Below are 24,890 nucleotides of genomic sequence, written 5' to 3'. Positions count from 1 at the left end.
AAAGCCTAGGCTTAGCAGGACTGGAGTACAAAGACTGCCTGCAGGTTCCTAGCTTGCAGGCTCTGGCTCTTGAGGCCCCACACGCCTGATGTCAATCACCTGAAGCCTCTCCAGGGCAGTCTGGAGGATTTCCACAATGCCCTCTTCCTTCTCGTCACCCTCCTCTGGCAGTTGTGACTCAGGGAGCTGGAAGGCCTGGCTTATGTAAGTGTTCACAGTCTGCTTGTCCAGGCTGGGATCAATGCTCATCAGGGCCCCTCGCAGCTTGGGCAGAGTCACCTCCTCATGGCTGCCTCACAGGAAAAGAAAGTGAGAGGTTCTGACCCTTCCTTTTTGTGCCCCAGACTCCCAGGTGCCCTCCTCCCTTTTTTTTTTGATACGGAGTCTCACTCTTTGCCCAGGGTGGAGTGCAATGGCTCAATCTTGGCTCACTGCAACCTCTGCCTTCTGGGTTGAAGCAGTTCTCCTGCCTCAGCCTCCCGAGTAGCTGGGATTATAGGTGTGCACCACCACACCCAGCTAATTTTTGTATTTTTAGTAGAGAGGGGGTTTTGCCATGTTGGCCAGGGTGGTCTTGAACTCCTGACCTCAGGTGATCTGCCCACCTTGGCCTCCCAGAGTGCTGGCATTACAGGCGTGAGCCACCACACCTGGCCAGGTGCCCTCCTCTCTGCTGGGCTTGAGCAGTGGATGGTGCGCAGTGCACAGGGAGACCCAGGGGCTTGAGGTGCCCAGCCTGTGGGACTCATCTATGGACGAGGGTCACTCACAGTTCTATGCACAGCTCCTGCTTTAGCTGCTGTAAATACTCGTCCTTCTCATTCATGTATTGTTCCCAGAGCTTTTGCACAAAGGGCTCACTCTGGCCCTCCTCGTCCTGGGAGGGGCCACAAGTCAGAGGGAGGGCACATTGGCTTGGGTCCAGCCAAGGCTAGGGCAGGGGCCAGACCAGTCCCCTGGACCAACACACCCACCTCCATAAACAGTGAGCGGTAGTTGAGCAACTCTGCATTGCTGCTGCTGGGATGCCAGCCCCCTGCCTCCATCAGCTCCTGGATTTGCTCTTCTGTCTTGAGAGGGAAGGTACTCTTGAGGATAGTGCTATGGGGGAGACATGACGGCCAACAGGGACCTGCTGAGGCCTGCCTGTGCCTCTCCCTAGTGCTCAAAAGAGAGTGAGTTCCGAGGATGTAGCCCTTCCCACCAGGTGCCCCTTTTCCCTGCAGATGCAGGAATAGTTGGGTAGGAGTTGGGGGTGGCCTGGACCAGCCTCTCACCTGAACTGCTCCATGGCTAGTAGCCCCTCATTCTGACTGTCAGCATTTGTCATCTCCTTCAGCAGCTGGGCTACCGTCTCCTTCTGGGTAATATATACATTCTCACTCCACTGTAAGGAGAGAAGCATTACTCACTTGAAGTTCCCTGGAGTGGTGGGGGCAGACAAAGACCCCTCTCAATCTCCCCAAGGGGAATAGGCCCCGGCTCACCTTTCCCATCAAGACTGCATAGAACTGACTCATAACCTCGTTGGAATGGAAGAACTTGATATTTTCAAAAACTATGTAAGCCCAGTTCAAAAACATTGGGCCCAAAGCGATGCTCCAGGAAATTGAAGAAGAAATCTGGGAATGTCTCTTTCTGCAGGATCAGGGAAATGCTCGGTCAGCCTGCCTTAGGGTTGGTTGGCCCTCCTCCCTGGCACCTCTGGACCTGCAGAGGACTCTGGATCTGAAGACCATGCTGGGCCAGAGTGGCTAGTGAGATCTGACCTGCTCCTCTGCAAGACGTTCCTTCCAGGCATCCTTGAGGAGCTTGATCACGTCCTTCTTGGTTGGCTTCTTGTTCTCCACGAGGCCATCAAACCGAAGGAAAGCAGGGATGGCTTCCCCGTAGCCCTAGGAAGGAGGGTGTCAGCTCAACTCTGGACCCATCTGTGGCCCCACCCCCAAACAGGGAAGAGTCCAAGATGGTTCCCCAAAAGCTCATCTCAGCAGCAAGGCATGGCTGTTATGAATGGCCCAAGCCCTGCTCCTGGGGCCTCCCCTACCAGACCAGGGAAGAAGTCTTTCTCCTGCAGCAGCCCCGAGCCAATCTCTTCCAGGAGCACATCCACCAGCTGGTCGCTGTTCTTGCCCTCAGCCAGCATCTTCCAGTGCTCTGGGCCCCTGGCCACCACATCTGCAGGTGGGAAGAGGGAGCTAGAGTCTAGGCCTGCACGTGAGCAGGACCCGGGACCCTGCTGGCTGCCTTCACCTTCACACTTGTTCCAGTCAGGCCGTGGCGTGGAAGTGCGCTGGATCTCCTGCAGCTCGGAGTAGAACTGGTCCCGCTCCTTCAGCGTGCTCATGTGCAGCTGCATCAGGATCTTGTGCTCCTTGCAGACCTCCTCGTAGCTGGCTCTCAGGCTGTCCAGCTGTGGGCAAGGACATTGGCCCTGGCCTCCCACCTGCGAGCCCCTGTGCTACCCTCCTGGCCCCCACCTGCCCGCCAGCACCTGCTCCTGAAGATCCTTATTGGTCTTCTCCTGCATTTCAAAGTCCCTCCTGGGGACTATGTCTCTAAAGTTGGCCTTCATGGTGTTGAGTTCCATCTGCGTGCGGGTCAGGTCTTGCTGAGTCATCTTCAGAGCCAGGGTTAATTTCACCGGATCCTCCCCTGAGATGCCTGCCAGGAGAGGAGGTCCAACAGCCCATGTCACCCTAGCTCTAGGGCTGGTAGCCCGGGGCTGGGTTATAGTATCTCTCAGGGGTTGCCTGAAGCCCTATGCCCTCCCTGCTTGGGGTTCCCTGGGTCTTGCCTACAGTGCTACCCGCCTAGGGTTTCAGGCTAAAGTCTAGAAACCCAGGAAATGGAGTACCAGGCCTGTCCAGCCCACCAGAAGCCTAGGCTGTCTCAGCTACCAACTGTGTTCCTATAATTCTCAGTTTAGCTCGCAAGATCCACAGCCCTGAGGGAGGCAGGGACATCTCCCCCTGAATGGTTATGGAATGAGCAGGTCTTAGGAATGTTGAATGAATGGGGCTTAGGGGTGAGACCAGACTCCTCCAGCATCTCAGGGAAGAGAGAAACCTGACTCATGCTTACCTGGAGACTGGGCTAATGACATGTCCTCCCGCTGGTACCGCAGTTCATTCAGGTCTGCGATGAGGATCTTGCGGGCATCTCGCTCACAGAGGTAGTGCAGGTACTCCTCAGCCAAGTTCTTCCTCAGTTTGGTCACCTGTGGAGAAGGTAGCTAATGTGGTCAGGGGCTGCCCCTGGACCCCTGTATGCAGCTGGCCACCCCAGGGAGTAGGCTGGGTGCTGGGTGGCCCCATCAGGGCCTGCGAACAGGAAAGGTGAAGGAGGAAGGAGATTGGCCATTTCTGAGAATTCTGCAAGGTGTCAATGCTTCCCCTATGGGGAAAGTTCTGAGCCAAGCAGCAGGGCAGAGGGTGGAGTTTGCAAGGCTCTGGGGGAAGGTAGTGGCTCAGTGTGTCATTCCCTGTAGAAAGGCAGAGCCGGGTAGGGGGTCACCCTCACGGTGGGGTTGGCAGGGACTTGGTCATCATACCACTTCTATTCACCTGACTCTGCAATGAGATCTTCTCCTTGTTCTTTCTGTCGATGAGTTTTAGCAAATTCATCTTCTCTTTCTTGAGCAGGGAGATTTCATGTCTCTCCTCAGCCCTCATGGCCAGGATCCTCTCGTTGCATTCCTCATTCACAGTGACAAGCTTGGCCTTTAAGGGCTCCAGAGCCCGAATCTTCTCCCTTTGGTGGGCTAAGCAGAGATAGAAGGGAAAGCTGCTTTGGGGCCATGGAGAATAAACAGCCAGAAGACACAGACCCTAAGGTCATGGGTGAGTGGGCTATGTGGCTTGCAAACTCCAGAATCTTTGCATGCCTTGTTCAAAGCATGGTCCTTGCTTCAGGCCTTCCTGCACTTCTTTTTATTTATTTTCCTTTTTTTTTTTTTGTTTTTTGAGATGGAGTCTCATTCTATCGCCAGGCTGGAGTGCAGTGGCGTGATCTCGGCTCACTGCAACCTCCGCCTACTGGGTTCAAGCAATTCTCTTGCCTCAGCCTGAGTAGCTGGGACTATAGGTGCATGCCACCACGCCCGGCTAATTTTTGTTTTTTTTTGTAGAGACAGGGTTTTACCATGTTGCCCAAGATGGTCTCAATCTCTTGACCTCGTGATCTGCTCATCTTGGCCTCACAAATTGCTAGGATTACAGGCGTGAGCCACCACGCCTGGCCTGCACTTGATTTTAAACCAAGGGCAAAGTTCAGATGAGGACCGGGGTCTCTCCTATGTCCCTTCCCTTATAGCCTTAAGTCCTGCAGCTGCACCATGCCCTGCACCTCCTGAGCCTGGCAGAGGAGCCTGCTGACTCCTAGGGGTGCTCACTCTCTCCTGGGTTTCACTCCATTTTCTTTCTTTTTCTTTTTTTTATAAGATGGGGTTTCACCATGATGGCCAGGCTGGTCTTGAACTCCTGACCTCAGGTGATTCACCCACCTCGGCCTCCCAAAGTGCTAGGATTACAGGCGTGAGCCACTGCGCACTCTATTTTCAACAGGGACTGCCCCACTGTGCTTTTCAAGGACAGGGGTGGTCAGGTGCCTGGGCTGCCCTATCACAAAACAGTCTGCAAAATGGCTGAGGGGGCTTGGTGACCTCAAGGCCCAGTTGGTAGCTGCCCCAGCCCTGCTGTGGAACCCCAGAAGGTCAGATAGGATCTTCTCTACCCCTTCCAGCTGGGCCAGGAGGGGAGCTTCATTCTTTTTTATTTTTTATTTTTGAGATGGAGTCTTGCTCTTTCGCCCAGGCTGGCGTGCAGTGGCGTGATCTCCACTCACTGCAACTTCCACCTCCCAGTTCAAGCAATTCTCCTGCCTTACCCTTCCAAGTAGCTGGAATTACACCACGCATGGCTAATGTTTTTTGTTGTTTTTAGTAGAGAGACGGGATTTCGCCGTGTTGGCCAGGCTGGTCTCAAAGTCCTAACCTCAAGTGATCCACCTGCCTTGGCCTCCCAAAGTGCTAGGATTACAGGCGTGATCCACTGGGCCTGGCGGGAGATGCATTCTTACCCAGCATCCTCTCATAGGCATTCTTGATGGAGGATAGTAATGGCTTGTACGTTTTGAAGTCCTCTATGAAGAACTCAAAGGTCTCTCTGTAAGGCTGGCAAGAAAAGGGAACCCATCATCTCCTGGCCCATAGCTGCCACCCTTAGTAGGGACCTGTGTTTTTCTTTACTGGGCTTAGAAGTGTTCTGGCATGAGGCTGCCAGGTCACTTATATTCAAGTAAATGTCCTAGACACCACCTGAACACCTGCGTACCTCACAGTGCCACGGAACCTGGGGGGCAGCTCTCTGGAGGCCTGTCCTGATGCTGTCTCTGAGGCCTAGTGGACTGCCATGACCATGAACAGACCTCCACTCTGGGTCTGAGCTCTTCTCTGGCTCTCCAGGCAGCCAGCCTCTTGCCTTCTAGACACTGCATCATTGGCCTCTCACTTGTAACTGCTCCCCATCTTAGAGCCTGGTAGATGTAGGAGATTTGTAGAAGCAGGAGATTGAAGGTTGTACCCTTGCATACTGACATCCAAGTAGGGGTGTGGTCCCATCTCATTTGGATGCATGGGAGGTTTCTGGAGGCAGCATTGCTCACTGGAATGAACACAGTCTCCAGAGTCAGCCTTGAGTTTGAAGCCCACCCCCACCGCACCATAGTGGTATCCCTTCTTCCTTATCTGCTCGGAAGATTGATGTAAAGCTCCAGCCCAGGGCCTTGCACTTGCACACAGCCAGTTCTCAGTAAATGTTTTAGTCAATGACTAAGTCAAAAGATAGGGATTCTCTGTCATCATCCTTGTTTGAGCAGATTTGGTGATTCCCTCCCTAATAAACACTGAAATCTGGGTTGGATCTGATCTCTCTTTTTCTCTCTCTGTCTATCTCTCTCTCCTTATGCATCTGAGCTGGTTCCTTAAGCTTGGGGTTGTTGCCACTGGACTGGTGAACATGTTGTAACCCCTGCTTGCCCAACTGCTGGCATTCGGGGGCTCCGTTCACTGACGTCCGGTGACCTAACCTGGTCACTGGGGCTCACACAGCTGTAAGGACTGGGCACAGCATCCAGGCCACCTGACTCAGTGAGGAAACTCTAGCCTCAGGAGACTTCTGGATCCACATTGCAGCCTTGCCTGCTCACTGGCGTTTTCTTTTCCTTTTTTTTTTGACAGAGTCTCGCTCTGTTGCCCAGGCTGGAGTGCAGTGGCATGATCTCGCCTCACTGAAACTTCTGCCTCCTGGGTTATTCTTCTGCCTCAGCCTCCTGAGTAGCTGGGATTACAGGTGTGTGCCACCACTCCAGGTGTTTTTTTTTTTGAGACGGAGTTTCGCTCTTGTTGCCCATGCTGGAGTGCAATGGCACAATCTTGGCTCACTGCAACCTCTGCCTCCCAGGTTCAAGCAGTTCTCCTGCCTCAGCCTCCTGAGTAGCTGGGATTACAGGTATGTGCTACCACGCCTGGCTAATTTTTTGTATTTTTAGTAGAGATGGGGTTTCTCCATTGTTGGTCAGGCTGGTCTTGAACTCCCGACCTCAGGTGATCTGCCCGCCTCAGCCTCCCAAAGTGCTGGGATTACAGGTGTGAACCACTGCAGCTGGCCAGTTTTATATTTTTAGTAGAGGTGGGGTTTTACCATGTTGGCCAGGCTGGTCTTGAACTCCTGACCTCAAGCAATCCTCCTGCCTTGGCCTCCCAAAGTGCTGGGATTACAGGTGTAAAACACTGTACCTGGCCTCACTGGCATTTTCATAGGATGTTTCCTGCTTCTCTTCAGGGAAGGAGATCCAGGAGCTGGGAGAAGCGAGTCTCCCTTGAAGGTCTGAGGTACTCAGTCCGGGTAGTTGAGGCTTCTTTGTTTGTTTTTGTTTTTGAGACGAAGTCTCACTCTTGTCGCCCAGGCTGGAGTGCAGTGGCTCGATCTTGGCTCACTACAACTTCTGCCTCCCAGGTTCAAGTGATTCTCCTGCTTCAACCTCCTGAGTAGCTGGGATTACAGGTGCCTGCCACCATGCCCAGCTAATTTTTGTACTTTTAGTAGAGACGGGGGTTTCACCATGTTGGCCAGACTGGTCTTGAACTCCTGAACCTCAGGTGATCTGCCCACCTCGGTCTCCCAAAGTGCTGAGATTACAGGCATGAGCCACTGTGCCCAGCTGGTAGGTGAGGCTTCTTTTCACCCTTCCCCTGACCTCCCCACATTTCTTCTGTGGCTCTGACCTGCAGCCTCAGTTCCTCGGTGGAATCTGTGCCCATGTCCAGCAGGAGGAGCTCCTTGCGTAGGTAGTTTTCCAGCTTCTGCAGGAACCGAGGCTTGGCGGTGCGAAAGGGGTGTTGCTGGCAGCTCCTGCTGGGGACGATGGCTGATATGTGGCCAGCACCCCCATGGGGGCCATTGCACCCTTGCTCTGGGGCAACACACGCCCCTGCCCTGTCTCCTGGCCCATGTCAGCCCACCCACCATGGGACTGACCTTGGCTTACCCTGCTCGCATCTGGTAGTCATCTGAACAGGGTTTTCGATTTTGCAAAATGGTCTGACCACTGATGAATGTGGGTCATGGGGACAGGTGCCCACCCATAGAGAACTGACCAGTCTGCAGGGAGGGACAGGTGAGGTTACCATGGCAAAATTGCTCCCCTTCCTAATATTCCTCTCCATCTCTCCTCCCCCAGTCCTGACGTTTTCTACAAACATCTCTCAACATAGATCATAATTAGGACTATGGGTTCTTGAGTTAGAGGGGACTTGGGTTCTCAAATGTCCCTCATTAGCTATGTTACAACTTCTCTGAGCCTTAGTCTTCACATCTGTAAAATAGGGATGATGGTAGTTTTCATCATAGTGTATTGATGTGAGAATGAAATGAGAAAGCATAATATGTGCTTTACATGGACCCTGGCACCTGCTAGGAATTCAGTAAAAATCAGCCATTCTGGCCAGGCGTGGTGCTCACACCTGTAATCCCAGCACTTTGGGAGGTCAAGGCGGGCAGATCACCTGAGGTCAGGAGTTCGATACCAGCCTGGCCAACATGGCGAAATCCTGTCTCTACTAAAAATATAAAAATTAGCCAGGTATGGTCGCACATACCTGTAATCTCAGTTATTTGGGAGGCTAAGGCAGGAGAATCACTTGCACCCAGGAGGCAGAGGTTGCAGTGAGCCGAGATCCTGCCACTGCATTCCAGCCTGGGTGACAAGAGCAAAACTCCATCTCAAAAAAAAAAAAAAGGGGGCCGGGCACGGTGGCTCACGCCTGTAATCCCAGCACTTTGGGAGGCCGAGGCGGGTGGATCACGAGGTCAAGAGATCGAGACCATCCTGGTCAACATGGTGAAACCCCGTCTCTACTAAAAATACAAAAAATTAGCTGGGCATGGTGGCGCGTGCCTGTAATCCCAGCTACTCAGGAGGCTGAGGCAGGAGAATTGCCTGAACCCAGGAGGCGGAGGTTGCGGTGAGCCGAGATCGCGCCATTGCACTCCAGCCTGGGTAACGAGCGAAACTCCGTCTCCAAAAAAAAAAAAATAAAAAATAAATAAATAAATAAATAAAAAATAAAAAAAAAGATCAGCTATTCTCTTCCGCAGGTATGTTGGGGTATTGAATACCTGTGCTACCAAGACCAATATAAGTACCGGTGGGGAAGCAGCCCTATGGAATACCAGGAATATTCGGAAGGGGAGCAATATTGCCATGGTAACCCCACCTGTCCCTCCCTGGAACCTGGTCAGTTGTCCATGAGTGGGCACCTGTCCCCAAGGCCCACATAAAACAGCTCCCATAGCACAGTCCAGCTAATGAGACCGAGATGGAGGAGGGTAGGCCCAGCCTCCAGGCCGGACTGACAGACAAACAGAACTATAGATACAGCAGGGCAGGCCACGGATGTGGTGGCTCACACCTGTAATCCCAGCACTTTGGGAGGTGGAGGTGGGAAGATCTCTTGAGCCCAGGAGCTTGAGACCAGCCCTGGCAACATAGTGAGACCCCCCATCTCTTAAAAAAAGGAAGAAAGAAAAAGAGAGACAGCAGGGTAAGCTATGGACCCTGGGAAGAGACTGGGCTGTACCCCCTGCGGAGGGGGAAGTAGGTGAGGGTTCCCTAGGAATGAGCTCTTATTCTGAACCTTGAGCACTGGTTTGTGTAGAACACAGTAGTATCTATGGGCTGTTTTTAAATCTTTTCAGGAAATACTCATAGCATGGAGAAAAATTATGATCCTCTAATCCAGTCAATCTCACTGCTAGAGTTTCATCCATTCAGTCATTTGTTTGCTTACCAAACATTTTTGTCCCATAGTACATCCTAGGTCCTACTGAGTTCTAGGAACATGAGGGAAGTTGAGAATATGATGGAGTGGGGCAGGTGGTAACAAGTGAACTGATGATCACAAGAGAGCAGGTAGTGACTGGAGTCAATGCAGATTGTAGGAGGGTGGGTGCCCTCATGGTGGGGGCCAGCTGGTCATCTCAGAGGAGGAAGTGATGATGTCAGTGATGTTCAATAAAGCTCAAATGAGTGCATGGGAGGAGGTGAGGTCACTTTGGGAGTGCGTGTGTGTGTGCGTGCATGCACGCATGTGTGTGGCAGGGGTACAAAGACTGCCTAGGCGGCACCAACTGTAGGAACACAGCCATTGATTGTGTGTTTTTTTAAGAGGTGGGGTCTTGCTACGTTGCCCAGCCTGGAATGCAGCAGCTTTACACAAGCAAGATCATAGCTGACTACAGCCTTAAACTCATAGGCATAAGCATCCTCCAGCCTAAGTCTCCCAAGTAATTGGGACTACACGTGGGCATCACTGCACCCACCTGAGGGATTTAATTTTATTTATTTATTTATTTTTGAGTTGGAGTTTTGCTCTCATTGACCAAGTTAGAATGCAATGACATGATCTTGGCTCACTGCAATCTCTACCTCCTAGGTTCAAGCAATTCTTCTGCCTCCTGCCTCCTGAGTAGCTGGGATTACAGGCGTGTGCCACCATGCCTGGCTAATTATTTGTATTTTTAGTAGAAATGGGGTTTGTTTATGTTTTTCTTTTTTTTTTTTTTGAGATGGATTCTCGCTTTGTTGCCCAGGCTAGAGTGCAGTGGTGCTATCTCAGCTCACTGCAACCTCCACCTCCCGGGTTCAAGTGATTCTCCTGCCTTAGCCTCCCAAGTAGCTGGGACTACAGGCATGCACCACCATGCCCAGCTAATTTTTGTATTTTTAGTAGAGGGGGTTTCACCATGTTGGCCACGATGGTCTCGATCTCTTGACCTTGTGATCTGCCCACCTCGGCATCCCAAAGTGCTGGAATTACAGACGTGAGCTACCACTTCTGGCCAAGGCACTTATTTTAATTGCTTTTGTGTGCTTCATGCTCTTAAAATACTTTTGTTATTAGGAAAGAAAGCCTTAAGGAACGGCACCTCTGGTGGCTTGAAAAGCAAGAGAACTGGCCCAGGCATAGTGGTTCACACCTGTAATCCCAGATTTTGGGAAGCCGAGGTAAATGGATTACCTGAGGTGAGGAGTTTGAGACCAGCTTGACCAATATGGTGAAACCCCGTCTCTACTTTAAAAAATTACAAAAATTAGCTTGGCATGGTGGTGTGCCTGTAGTCCCAGATACTCAGCTGAGGCAGGAGAATCGCTTGAACCCGGGAGGTGGAGGTTGCAGCGAGCCGAGATGGTGCCACTGCACTCCAGTCTGGGTGACAGACTCCACTCAAAAAAAAAAAAAAAAGAAAAGCAAGACAACTATCGACAAAATAATAATAATAACCAGGAAATCAAATAGGCAAACAGGAAAAATGAGAGGAGTCAAACTGATAAAAATCAAGCCAGGGGAGGAAAAAAGTTTTAATGAAAGACTATCAAGGGCTGGGTGTGGTGGTTTATGCCTGTAATCCCAGCACTTTGGGAGGCCAAGGTGGGTGGATCAGTTGAGGTCAGGAGTTTGAGACCAGCCTGGTCCACATGGTGAAAGCCCGTTTCTACTAAAAATACAAAAATTACCAGCCCGGCCAACATTGTGAAACCCCGTTTCTACTAAAAATTATCGGGCATGTGGTGCATGCCTATAATCCCAGCTACTTGGGAGGGTGAGACAGGAGAATTGCTTGAACCTGGGAGGCAGAGGTTGCAGTGAGCCAAGATCGCACCACTGCACTCCAGCTGGGTGGGGGACAAGAGTGAACTCCATCTCAGAAAAAGAAAAGAAAAGAAAAAGACTATCAAAATGGATGTAAATTATGCATGCATGTATGTATGTACGTATTTTTTCAAGACCGAGTCTCACTGTGTTGCCCAGGCTGGAATGCAGTGGCACAATCTCTGCTCACTGCAACCCCCGCTTCCCAGGTTCAAGTGATTCTCCTGCCTCAGCCTTCTGAGTAGCTGGGATTACGTGTGTCTGCCATCACACCCGGCTAATTTTTGTATTTTTAGTAGAGACAGGATTTCACTATGTTGGTCAGGCTTGTCTCAAACTCCAGACGTCGTGATCTGCCCACCTTGGCCTCCCAAAGTATTGGGATTACAAGCGTGAGCCACCGTGCCCAGCTGTATGTATGTATTTATTTATCTGAGACAGAGTCTCACTCTGTTGCTCCTGCTGGAGTGCAGTGGTGTGATCTCTGCTCACTGCAGCCTACTCCTCCCAAGTTCAAGTGATTCTTCTGCCTCAGCCTCTCAAGTAGCTGGGATTATCGGTGCCCACCACAACACCTGGTTCTTTTGTATTTTTAGCAGAGATTACAGGTGTGAGCCATTGTCCCTGGGTCACGCCTGTAATCCTAGCACTTTGGAAGGTCGAGGCAGGCGGATAACCTGAGGCCAGGAATTTGAAACCAGCCTGGCCAACATGTTGAAACCCCATCTCTACTAAAAATACAAAAATTAGCTGGGCCTAGTGGCATACGCCTGTAATCCCAGCTACTCAGGAGGCTGAGGCAGAAAAATTACTTGAACCCTGGAGGTAGAAGCTGCAGTGAGTAGAGATCACACCACTGCACTCCAGCTGGGGTGACAGAGCAACTCTGTATCCAAAAAAAAAGAAAAAAAAAAAAAAAAGAAAGAGAGAGATGGGGGTCTTACTATGTTGTCCAGGCTGGTTTCCAACTCCTGGGATCAAGAGCTCCTCCTGGCCAGGCGCGGTGGCTCACGCCTGTAATCCAAGCACTTTGGAGGCCAAGGTGGGCGGATCACCTGAGGTCAGGAGTTCAAGACCAGCCTGACCAACATGGTGAAACCCCCGTCTTTAAAAAAAAAAAAAAAAAAAAAAAAAAAAAAAAAGAGCTCCTCCTGCCTTGTCCTCTCAAAGTGCTGGGATTACAGGCTTGAGTCACGGCATCCAGCCTAATTTTTATGAAAGCACAAAACAACCCTGGAAGACACCTGGGAGTTTTTTATTTTTATTTTTATTTTTTTTTTAGAGACAGGGTCTTACTCTGTCACCCAGACTGGAATGCAGTGACCTGATAACAGCTCACAGTAACTTTAAACTCACAGGTTCAAGAGATCCTCCCACCTCAGTCTCCCAAGTAGCTGGGACTACAGGGGCACGCCACCACTCCTGGCTAATTAAAAAAATCTTTTTCAGGCCCGGGAGCAGTGGCTCACTTTGGGAGGCCGAGACAGGTGGATAACGAGGTCAGGAGATCGAGACCATCCTGGCTAACATGGTGAAACCCCGTCTCTAAATACAGTAAATTAGCCGGATATGGTGGCACGTGCCTGTAGTCTCAGCTGCTTGGGAGGGTGAGGCAGAAGAATCGCTTGAACCCAGGAGGCAGAGGTTGCAGTGAGCCCAGATCGTGCCACTGTATTCCAGCCTAGAGAACAGAGTGGGACTCTTAAATTAAAAAAAAATTCTTTTTTGTAGGGACGAAGTCTCACTATGTTGCCAGACTGGTCTCAAATTCCTGGTCTCAAGCAGTCTTCCTTCTTTGACTTCCCAAAGTGTTAGGAATAGGTGTGAGCCTGGCCTTGTTTTTCAGACTTTTTTAAAAAAAAGTATTTGTTTTTAGTTGCTGTCCATAAGTTTATTGTCTTTATCTGAAAAATCCTTATAGAAAATTGTTTTGTTTAGTTCTCAGCAGCCTGCTCCTGAGCTCTGAGGAAGCTTGCCTTCTTTTGAGCTACCTGATCTTTCTTCTGAGCAAGGGACATTTTGGGGCAGTTCCACCTCTTCTTTTTAACTTCTTTCTTGGGCTTCTTTTCATAGATTGGATTCTCTCGTATAGCAGCATGAGCATTCTTATAAATCTCCATCATGTCTGGAGTTATGCTGTTCTTTATGTATTTAGAGAACTAGTTCTTCTTTCTTTTTTATTTATTTTTTTGAGACAGAGTCAATATGTTGCCCAAGCTATAGTGCAGTGGTGCGATCTTGGCTCACTGCAACCTCCACCTTCCGGGTTCAAGCAATTCCCCTTCCTTAGCCTCCCCAAGCTGGGATTACAGGCCCCTGCCACCATGTCCAGCTAATTTTTGTATTTTAGTAGAGATGGGGGTTTCACCATGTTGGCCAGGCTGGTCTCAAACTCCTGATCTCAGGTGATCCACCTACCTTAGCCTCCCAAAGTGCTGGATTACAGGCGTGAGCCAGCCTGCCTGGCCCAGTTTTTTTTTTTTTTTTTTAATTTGAGATGGAGTTTCGCTCTGGTTGCCCAGGTTGGAGTGCAATGGTATGATCTCGACTCACTGCAACCTCCACCTCCCAGGTTCAAGTGATTCTCCTGCCTCAGCCTCCCAAATAGCTGGTACTATAGGCATGCGCCATCACGCTCAGCTAATTTTTAGCCAGGGTTTCACCATGTTGCCCAGGCTGTTCTCGAACCCCTGACCTCAGCTGATCCAGCCACTTTGGCCTCCAAAAGTGCTGAGATTACAGGCCTGAGCCACTGCGCCCGGCTGTTTTTTCAGACTATTAAAAGACCAGCCCTCGTGTTCTGTCTGCTGTTTCTACCCGGAGAAAACATGGCCACCCTCCTTTGCTTGCAGAGGAGAGTGGAAGCTGAGAGAACCAGCTGCCAGGGCCGCGTCTTGACCGAGGTTATTAACAGCTGAGGTATCTCCGCCCCAGAGGCTGGGATGCAGTGCTCCCAGGCGTTCCAAGCTCTCTGCTTCCCCCTGTAGGTGAAAACGGGAAGGTGGCCCTGAGGGATGGCGGGGTGGGTGGGACGGGACGACACTGCCCCCTGGTGGTTAATGCCGCGCAAAAGAAAGTGGGAATTAAAAAGCCTGGCCCACAGAGGAGGTGGCAGATGCGGAGGCTACCAGGGAGCGTCAGAGCTCGCCCCTAGTCATCAGGTCTTTGTGCTGTTGGTCTCAGCGAAGAATTCATACTGCCCCCGCTTTCTCCTCCCTGGAGTCACTCCTGCAGAAGTGTTAGGAGTCCCCAGCCCCACGAAGTGTGTGGCCCATATGTTTGCAAATTCCCCAGGAGGAATTTGGAAAACCAGCATACAGCCCAGGCTGTTCCACTGTAAGCCAGAGTTGTAAGTTTACTCAAATGTGTTTTTTCCCTTATGAGATTTGGACAATGGTTATTTGCTGATTAATGATAATCCTATGATTATATCAACAAGAGCCCAAAAGTACTCAATAAGACAGCATTGGGCTGGGTACAGTGGCTGACACCTGTAATCCCAGTGCTTTGGGAGAGCAAGGAAGGAGGATAGCTTGAGCCCAGGAGTTCAAGACCAGCCTGGGCAACATAGTTAGCCAGGTGTAGTGGCGCACTCCTGCAGTCCCAGCTACTCAGGAGGCTTAGTGGGAGGATTGCCTGAGTATGAGAGGTCAAGTCTGCAGTGAGCTGTGTTTGGGCCATGGAGCAACAAAGCAAAACCCTGTCTCAAAAAAAAAAAAAAACAAGTAGCCAGCTATGGTAGCATGTGCCTATAGCCCCAGCTACTTGGGAGGGTGAAGTGGGAGGATCACTTGAGCCCAGGCATTTGAGACTGCAGTGAGCCATGACTGCACCACTACACCCTGACAGGCAAAAGCCTGTCTCAAAAAAAAAAAAAAAAAAGGCATTCATTTTTTTCCTTTTTTTTTTGTTTTAAATGGAGTCTTGCTCTGTCTCCCAGGCTGGAGTGCAGTGGTGTGATCTCAGCTTACTGCAACCTCTGCCTCCCAGGTTAAAGGAATTCTCGTGCCTCAGCCTCCTGAGTAGCTGGGATTACAGAGGCACCACCATGCCTGGCTAATTTTTGTATTTTTAGTAGAGATGGGGTTTCGCTATGTTGGCCAAGCTGGTCGAACTCCTGACTTCAGGTGATCTGCCTGCCTTGGCCTCCCAAAGTGCTGGGATTACAGGCATGAGTCACTGTGCCTGGTTTTTTCTTTTCTTTTCTTTCTTTTTTTTTTTTTTCTGAGATGGAGTTTTGCTCTTGTTACCCAGGCTGCAGTGCAATGGCGCGATCTCGGCTCACCGCAACCTCCGTCTCCTGGGTTCAAGCAATTCTCCTGCCTCAGCCTCCTGAGTAGCTGGGACTACAGGCGTGCGCCACCATGCCCAGCTAATTTTTGTATTTTTAGTAGAGACGGGGTTTCACCTTGTTGACCAGGATGGTCTCGATCTCTTGACCTCGTGATCCACCCGCCTCGGCCTCCCAAAGTGCTGGGATTATAAGCATGAGCCACTGCGCTGGCCGGTTTTTTCTTTTTAATTTAAATTTCATTTATCAGGGCCAGGCGCGGTGGCTCATGCCTGTAATCCCAGCACTTTGGGAGGCCGAGGCGGGTGGATCACGAGGTCGAGAGACTGAGACCATCCCGGTCAACATGGTGAAACCCCGTCTCTACTAAAAATACAAAAATTAGCTGGGCATGGTGGCGTGTGCCTGTAATCCCAGCTACTCAGGAGGGTGAGGCAGGAGAACCCAGGAGACAGAGGTTGCGGTGAGCTGAGATCGTGCCATTGCACTCTAGCCTGGGTAACGAGTGAAACGCCATCTCAAAAAAAAAAAAATTCATTTATCTTCTGATAGCTTTGGTACAACATTCATTTTTATATAAAAACTTTAAAAAAGAGGAATGGAGGAGGGATCCTGAGTGAACATGGTGGAGACGCATCTCTTTCCTCCTGCCTTCACACACCTACTCAGCATTTATGGAGCTGTCAGCAGTTGGCAGCCCTTCAGGTGCCCTGAGATACTAGGGCCATGAAGACAGAAAGATGCAGTCACAGCCTTGAAGGACCTTGGCAGATCTGGTGTGACTGTCCCAGCAGCTAGCACAGTACCTGGCATGTTGGCGGAAGGGATGAGAGATGAGGTCCACTGCAGAATGCTGAGCTGCAGGGGAGGGATGTCTGTGGGCAGAGGCGAGTCTCTCTCTGCCTGGGGAGGTCTGGGAAGGCTTTTCAGATGAGGAGCAGGCAGCCAGTGTACACCCTCCTCCCCAAAGCCTGCTGGACCTGGCCTCTGTGAGTCACACTCCCTGACTGGAAAGAAGCCACTCTAATAGGAAGGTTTCAGGTGGGTGGTATTCTTGGGTTATTGAAAGAGAGGCGGATAGGGCCTGGGGGCTGACATTTGGGGTTCCAAAACAACACTGTCACTAACCAGTGTCCTTCGTTTCTGAGGAAGATTGTGTTTCTGGGTGCTTTTGTCTTCTGTGAGAAAGGAGTCATCCATGGTCACTCCTGAAGGCTGTGGCTGTAATCTGCATGGAGAAGGGGAAGCTGGTAATGGGTGACAGAGTCCAGAGTGGGGAGAGAACCCCCATCCTTCCTAGAAACACAAGGCATAGCCGTCTCCCTGAGGTAGGATCTGGGTCTTCCCAGTGTTGCCTCTGGATTCCCAGAGAAACTGCCAAGCAAGTCCCTGGCCTTGGGTCCAAACCATTTGCCTACATTCCATTCTTCTCATCACCACAATCTCACTAACTACTGCAGCAGCAGGACATCCTCCCCATGAGCCCAGAGAATGCCATGGGCCTATACTTCCATTCAGTGTTCAGCTGTGGCTGTGATGATGGTTTCATGTACACAACTCTGGCACACCTTGGGACTGTGATGGAAAGGGCAGGTGCTATAGGACAAGAAGCACAATGTCTGGGGTCCCAGATCTGGGGTGTGAGTTCGGATCCTGTACTTACTGGCTGATAGGGTCTGGAGGGGGGAGGCCGGGAGCGGTGGCTCATGCCTATAATCCCAGCACTTTGGGAGGCCGAGGCGGGTGGATCACGAGGTCAAGAGAAAGAGACCATACTGATCAACATGGTGAAACCCCGTCTCTAATAAAAATACAAAAATTAGCTGGGCATGGTGGCGCATGCCTGTAGTCCCAGCTACTCAGGAGGCTGAAGCAGGAGAATTGCTTGAACCCAGGAGGCGGAGGTTGCAGTGAGCCGAGATCGCGCCATTGCACTCTAGCCTGGGTAACAAGAGCGAAATTCTATCTCAAAAAAAAAAAGAAAAAAAAAGAAGATGGGGTCTAGGGGCTGACATCTGGGGTTCCAGTAAGACTACCCTTAAGCAACCTCTCAGCCTGGTTTTGTCACAAAGAAGTGGAGACAACTCTTTTTTTTTTTTTTTTTTTTTGAGATGGAGTTTCGCTCTTGTTACCCAGGCTGGAGTGCAATGGCGCGATCTCGGCTCACCGCAACCTCCGCCTCCTGGGTTCAGGCAATTCTCCTGCCTCAGCCTCCGGAGTAGCTGGGATTACAGGCACGCACCACCATGCCCAGCTAATTTTTTGTATTTTTAGTAGAGACGGGGTTTCACCATGTTGACCAGGATGGTCTCGATTTCTTGACCTTGTGATCCACCCACCTCGGCCTCCCAAAGTGCTGGGATTACAGGCGTGAGCCACCGCGCCTGGCCCAAAGTGGAGACAACTCTTGCTTTGCCTATCTTACAGAGTTGTGAAGTCTTATTATTTATTTATTTTAATTAATTAATTTATTTATTAATTTATTTATTTTAGAGACTGGGTTTCACCACGTTGGCCAGGCTGGTCTCGAACTCCTGACCTCAGGTGATCCACCCATCTCAGCCTCCCAAAGTGCTGGGATTACAGGCGTGAGCCACTGCGCCCAGCCCTTACTTACTTATTTATTTAGAGACGGAGTCTTGCTTTATTGCCCAGGCTGGAGTGCAGTGGCATGATCTCAGCTCACTGCAACCACCACCTCCTGGGTTCAAGTGATTCTCCTGCCTCAGCCTCCCAAGTAGCTGGGACTACAGGCGCCCACCACCATGGCCAGCTAATTTTTGTATTTGTAGTAGAGACGGGGTTTAACTGTATTGGCCAGGCTGGTCTTGGACTCCTGATCAAGACCAGGAGTTGATCTGCCCACCTTGGCCTCCCAAAGTGCTGGGATTACAGGCATGAGCCACCATGTCTGGCCTAATTTTTGTATTTTTAGTAGAGATAGGGTTTCACCATGTTGGCCAGGCTGGTCTTGAACTCCTGACCTCAAATGATCCTCCCATCTCCGCCTCCCAAAGTGCTGGGATTACAGGCATGAGCCACTGCACCTGACCTGAAGTTTAAATAAGAATTAGCTGGGTGTGGTGATGGGTGCCTGTAATTCCAGCTACTCGGGAGGCTGAAGCATGAGAATACTTGAATCTGGGAGGTGGAGGTTGTAGTGAGTTGAGATCGCACCACTGCACTCCAGCCTGGGTGACTGAGTGAAACTCGGTTTGAAAAAAAAAATTAGATTTGCAGCTGGGCGAGGTAGCTCATGTCTGTAATCCCAGTACTTTGGGAAGCCAAGGCAGGCAGATCACTTGAGCCCAGGAGTTTGAGATGAGCCTGAGCAACATAGTAAGACTTTGCCTCATTCATTCATTCATTTATTGTTTCAAACCCCTTACCTCAGGTGATCCACCTGCCTCGGCCTCCCAAAGTGCTGGGATTACAGTCATGAGCCACTGCACCCAGGCTATTTATTATTAATAATTATTTTATTTGAGACAGAGTCTTGCTCTGTTGCCAGGCTGGAGTGCAGTGGCACAATCTCGGCTCACTGCAACCTCTGCCTCCAGGGTTCAAGTGATTCTTCCGCCTCAGCCTCCTGAGTAGCTGGGACCACAGGCGCGTGCCACCACACCTGGCTAAGTTTTGTATTTTTGTAAGTAGAGACGGGGTTTCACCATGTTGGCCAGAATGGTCTTGATCTCTTGACCTTGTGATCTGCCCACCTCAGCCTCCCAAAGTGCTGGGATTACAGGCATGAGCCACTGTACCCAGCCTATTTTTAAAAATAAATTTAAAATAAATAAAATTTTAATAAATAAATAAATGAGGTATGCAAAATACCATGTAAACTGCAATGAGCTGCATAGATATTCATTATGACAGTAGAATGGGAAAAGCATCTTGGGACAGTCATCCTTCTTGCTCAAGCCAGGAAGGCATCTGGGGACCAAGAGGGAGGGCTATTGTGGGCAGGTGGGCTCAGGTAGAATAAAAGGAAGAAGTAATCCCAACAATCCACGGGGTAGGGTTGTGTGATTTATGTTGCCAGATAGATCTTGTGTTCACTCCTCTTGCTTGCTGGTGACTTTGGGCATGCCACTTTACATCTGTGAATCTCAATGTCTTTGCCCATAAAAGTAGGATTAGGACTACCCAAACTCCAGGGAAGTTGAGAGCCCTAATGTGAACCCAATTGGGAAACCCTGCCCTGTAGTGCTCCTCAGCTGTAGTTCATGGAGCAGTAATATTCCAAACCCTAGTCCTCTGTTGCCTCTCAACATTAGACAAACATGAGTAAAAGACATGGAGGAAGCAGTCAGTGTGGAGAAGGAAGAGCGTCTGCCCAGATGAGTGTGGGTGTGAGACAATCTTGGAGACCAACAAGATACAACAGATCAACCCCATGTGCTCACTGGGTTAAATCAATATCTTCCTATCAAGACTAATCAATGCTCAGCCAGGTGCAGTGGCTCAAGTCTGTAATCCCAGCACTTTGGAAGGCTGAAGTGGGTGGATCACAAGGTCAGGAGTTCAAGACCAGCCTGGCCAACATAGTGAAATCCTGTCTTACTAAAAAAATACAAAAATTAGCGGGGCGTGGTGGTAGGTACCTGTAATCCCAGCTACTTAGGAGGCTGAGGCAGGAGAATCGCTTGAATTCAGGAGTCGGAGATTGCAGTGAACTGAGATTGCACCATTGCACTCTAGCCTGGGTGACACAGCGAGACTCTGTCTCAGAAAAAAAAAAAATGCTAATCAATTCTCTAAACTCTGTTCTTGCTCTTGCTAGAACCACTAGGAAAAAAAAGGTAAGCAAGCTTGGGGAATTCTATAAATTCTGAGAAGCCGTTGAATGGAAAAGTTCAGTAGGTAACATGTTGTTAGTTTTGAATATCAAAGGAGATAACAGTATAAAACAGACTTAAAAGAAAACAAAGCAAACCAAACACCTGGCAGGGCCTGTACACTTACCCAAAAACATTAGGATGCTTCTTTTTTTTTTTTTTTTTTTTTTTTTGAGACAGAGTTTTGCTCTTGTTACCCAGGCTGGAGTACAATGGCTCGATCTTGGCTCACTGCAACCTCCGCCTCCTGGGTTCAAGCAATTCTCCTGCTTCAGCCTCCTGAGTAGCTGGGACTACAGGCGTGTGCCACCATGCCCAGCTAATTTTTGTATTTTTAGTAGAGACGGGGTTTCACCATGTTGACCAGGATGGTCTCGATCTCTTGACCTCGTGATCCACCCGCCTCGGCCTCCCAAAGTGCTGGGATTAAAGGCGTGAGCCACCGCGCCTGACGTAGGATGCTTCTTTAATATTATGTTAAATATTTTACACTAACACTCAGTGAGGAATGGGAAACATTTACATTTCTACCTCAAAGATGGACCAAACTCAGTTATTTAAATGATGGTAGGCAGTGGGTTTGTCAGGGGTATATCTTGGTATTCAGTGAACCCAAGCTGCTGAGTTCCATCCTCCAAGTGCCAGGGGTATGAGGGTGAAAGGAGAAAAGCCAATAGGGAGGAGAAACCTGCCCCAGGAAAATGCGCAATTCAAAGGTCCCTTGCAGAGGGTCTTGAAGACATGTTCTACCTAAGGTCTAGCCTTTCCATCATCCTGCCCCTTTTTAAGGGGAAAGGAGGACACCCAGAGTGTCTCTAAGAGAAACAGTGAGTCTGGCCCAATATATATCACTAAATACTGGTGAATAAGGAATATGGTAGATTAATGATGTTTTGTATTTTATTTTATTTATTTATTTTTTTGAGACAGGGTCTCATTCTCTTGCCCAGACTGGAGTATAGTAGCCCGATCTTGGCTCACTGTAACCTCCACCTCCCAGGTTCACACAATTCTCCTGCCTTGGCCTCCTCAGTAGCTGGGATTAGAGGCGTATGCCACTACCACCTGGCTAGTTTTTGTATTTTTAGTAGAGACAGGGTTTCACCATGTTGGTCAGGCTGATCTTGAACTCCTGACCTCAAATGATTCACTCACCTCAGCCTCCCAAACTGCTGGGATTACAGACATGAGCCACTGCGCCCAGCCTTTTTTTTCTTTTTCTTTTTTACTTTTTGAGACAGAGTCTCGGCCGGGCGCGGGTGGCTCATGCCTGTAATCCCAGCACTTTGGGAGTCCAAGACGGGCAGATCACGAGGTCAAGAGATCGAGACAATCCTGGTCAACATGGTGAAACCCCGTCTCTACTCAATATACAAAAAAAATTAGCCGGGCATGGTGGCATGCACCTGCAGTCCCAGCTACTCGGGAGGCTGAGGCAGAAGAACTGCTTGAACCAGGGAGGCGGAGGTTGCAGTGAGCCGAGGTCATGCCACTGCACTCCAGCCTGGTGCCTGGTGACGGAGTGAGACTCTGTCTCAAAAAAAAAAAAAAAAAAAAAAGATTGAGACAGAGTCTCCTTCTGTCTCCTAGGCAGCCGGAAAGCGGTGGCAAGATCTTGGCTCACTGCAACCTCCACCTTCTGGGTTCAAGCGATTCTCATGCCTCAGCTTCCTGAATAGCTGGGACTACAGGCACATGTCACCATGTCTGGTTGATTTTTTACATTTTTTTTAGAGACGGGGTTTTTGCCATATTGCCCAGGCTGGTCTCAGAAATCCTGAGCTCAGGCAATCCATCTAAAGTGCTAGGATTATAGTCGTGAGCCACCGTGCCTGGCCCTTTTTTTTGTTTTGTTTTGTTTTTAAATAGACAGGGTCTTGCTTTGTGCCCAGGGTGCAGGGCAGTGTGTGATCACATCTCATTGCACCCTCTCAAACTCCCGGGTTCAAGCAATCCTCCTGCCTCCGCCTCCTGAGTTGGTGGAACTACAGGAATATACCACCACACCCTGCTAATTACAAACTTTTTTTTTTTTTTTTTTTGTAAGGACAGGGTCTTACTATGTTTCCTAGACCGGTCTTGAACTCCATAACTCAAGGGATCCTCCCACCTTGGCCTCCCAAAGTGTTGGGATTACAGGCATGAGCCACCATGACCAGTCCTGTGCTTCTTTCTTAAAATGGATGGGGATTCTCTTTCATATCCCTTTCATAGAGAATGGCAGTTTCATAAATTATTTCTGTGCTGGCTAACAATTCTCTTTCTCAAGCCTGGTGCTTGGTTCTTGTAAACTCATTTTAACTCTGGAAAAAATAATCAAATTGGCATTTCCTGTTCTTAGGGACTTTTGTAGGCTTTTCCTTGTCAAGGCAGCAGACCCTGAAGGATGAGAGTTTAGGTGGGATTGGGTGTTTGTGGTTTTTTTTGCGCTGGGTAGAAGGGGGTCACCACATTCATTCAACACTTACTGGGTGCCTATTGTATACAAGAGCTGTGGTAAGAGCTTCACATATTCTGCCTAAATATTCCCAACAATGTTTGTGGGGTGGGCTGTATCATTCCCATGTTTGAGATATAGAAGCTGAGGCTGGAACTTGAAGGGCCTTCTCTGAGGTCCCAAAACTAGAAAACTATTTAGCCAAATTGTTTTTTTGAGACAGAGTTTTAGCTTTGCGCAGTGGCAGTATCAATGAGGTTTATTCGAGGCGCGATTATTGCTAATTGAAAACTTTTCCCAATACCCCGTCATGACAACTTGCAATACAGTCGGCATTGGCAATTTTTGGCAATCTCTACGGGGACTGAATTACAAAAAAAAAAAAGAGAGAGAGAGAGAGGCCGGGCGCTGTGGCTCAAGCGTGTAATCCCAGCACTTTGGGAGGCCGAGGTGGGTGGATCAGGAGGTCAAGAGATCGAGACCATCCTGGTCAACATGGTGAAACCCCGTCTCTACTAAAAATACAAAAAATTAGCTGGGCATAGTGGCGCGTGCCTGTAATCCCAGCTACTCCGGAGGCTGAGGCAGGAGAATTCCCTGAACCCAGGAGGCGGAGGTTGCGGTGAGCCGAGATCGTGCCATTGCATTCCAGCCTGGGTAACAAGAGCTAAACTCCGTCACAAAAAAAAAAAAAAAAAAAAAAAAAAGAGAGAGAGAGAGAGAGATGAAGTCTCAATCTGTCACTCAGGCTGGAGTGCAGTGGCGGGGTCTCAGCTCACTGCAAACTCTGCCTCCCGGGTTCAAGCAATTCTCGTGCCTCAGTTTCCCTAGAAGTTGGGACTACAGGCGCCTGCCACCACACCCCCTTTTTTTTTTTTTTTTTTTTTGTATTTTTAGTAGGGACAGGGTTTCACTATGTTGGCCAGGCTTTTCTCAAACTGCTGATCTCATGATCTGCACACCTGGGTCTCTCAAAGTGCTGGGATTATAGGCGTGAGCCACCGTGCCCAGCCGAAAAGTATTTAGCCAAAATTTTTGTGTTAATGCATATATATAGCTTTCCAGGCTGATGGAGCTGGTCATATTTTGCAGTACCCAGAGGCTACACACCTGAGTACAGGCAGGAGCTACCCGGAGGATGATCTCTCAGGGCTTCTAAAGTATTTCTTCACTTTTACAATGGTAATATTACTACTTTATACAGTTATCGTGAGGTTTGAATGTGGTACATAGGCCGGGTGCGGTAGCTCACTCTTGTAATACCAGTTTGAGAGGTCTAAGTGGGAGGGTCTCTTGAGTCTAGGAGTTCAAAACCAGCCTGGGCAACATGGTGAAATCCCATCTCTACAAAAAACAAACAAACGAACAAAGAAACACCTCAAAATTAGCCAAGCGTGGTGGCGCATGCCTGTAGTCCCAGCTACTCTGGAGGCTTAAGTAGGAGGATCGCTTGAACCCGGGAGGTCGAGGTTCCAGTGAGTCATGCCACTGCACTCCAGCCTGGGTGACAGAGCGAGTTCTTGTCTCAAAAATAAAATAAAATATTTAAAAATGTGGTATATAAAGCATTTGGCATATAGTACATTCAATACGAGCTGTTTGTTACTGGTAATGATAAAGTGCGCCTGCCCTTTTGCTAGCACGTAGCGTCTTCATTGGGCTAAATCAGCCCGGATTCTAACCGTTCCTGCAATCATCGACTCTGTAGGGCTGGAGCCCTAGATCAATGGTCAGAGGCCAGCAGGTGGGGTGGTGCAGAGGTCCAGATCAAGTGCCATTTCCCTCTCTAGAAGTACTCAAACCCTCCTCTCTGCTCTCATCCCCGCCACGGCCTACCTCGACGCGGACGAGAAGCTGTGGCACCGCAACTGCTGGGAGGTCATGACCACGCGCGGGCGGGCAACTAGCACCTGCGGCCTGGGAAGCTGTGGTAGTGTACAGACCGTCGCCATGGCGACCAGGCCCCAGCGGCCCTTCGGCGAGGGCGGAGTCAGGGATGCGCCACGCCCCCAAGCCCAGCGCCCGCGGGCTGCGAGGAGAATAAAGTAGCAAAGGTGGACTGGGACCCGGCAGCGGGTGCCCTCAGAGTCAATTACTACAACCGATTTGACC

General features: G+C 49.8%; 1 protein-coding gene and 1 non-coding gene across 2 annotated transcripts; one reads left to right on the top strand and one right to left on the bottom strand.

The window, feature by feature from the left end:
• Nucleotides 1-48: 48 nt before the first annotated feature.
• TSNAXIP1 (translin associated factor X interacting protein 1) lies at nucleotides 49-24,677 on the bottom strand. Its single transcript, XM_012468185.2, is given in 17 exon segments — nucleotides 49-289; nucleotides 771-877; nucleotides 975-1,101; nucleotides 1,278-1,387; nucleotides 1,488-1,581; nucleotides 1,583-1,638; nucleotides 1,770-1,895; nucleotides 2,048-2,178; nucleotides 2,254-2,413; nucleotides 2,495-2,664; nucleotides 3,085-3,220; nucleotides 3,567-3,763; nucleotides 5,080-5,173; nucleotides 7,286-7,412; nucleotides 7,549-7,661; nucleotides 16,632-16,731; nucleotides 24,615-24,677. Coding segments are annotated over 17 exon segments (2,136 nt in total). The 5' UTR covers nucleotides 24,662-24,677.
• Nucleotides 23,008-23,142, top strand: LOC135277337 (U4 spliceosomal RNA). Its single transcript, XR_010344952.1, has one exon. It is a non-coding gene; the product is annotated as a U4 spliceosomal RNA (small nuclear RNA).
• Nucleotides 24,678-24,890: the final 213 nt, after the last annotated feature.

This window comes from Aotus nancymaae, unplaced genomic scaffold (genome assembly GCF_030222135.1).
Source record: "Aotus nancymaae isolate 86718 unplaced genomic scaffold, 86718_ANA_hifiasm-v0.15.2.pri h1tg000030l, whole genome shotgun sequence".
In the NCBI taxonomy this organism is placed as follows: Eukaryota; Metazoa; Chordata; class Mammalia; order Primates; family Aotidae; genus Aotus; species Aotus nancymaae.
Note: the sequence above shows the minus strand (reverse complement) of the source record. Positions and strands in the feature narration are given on the sequence as shown.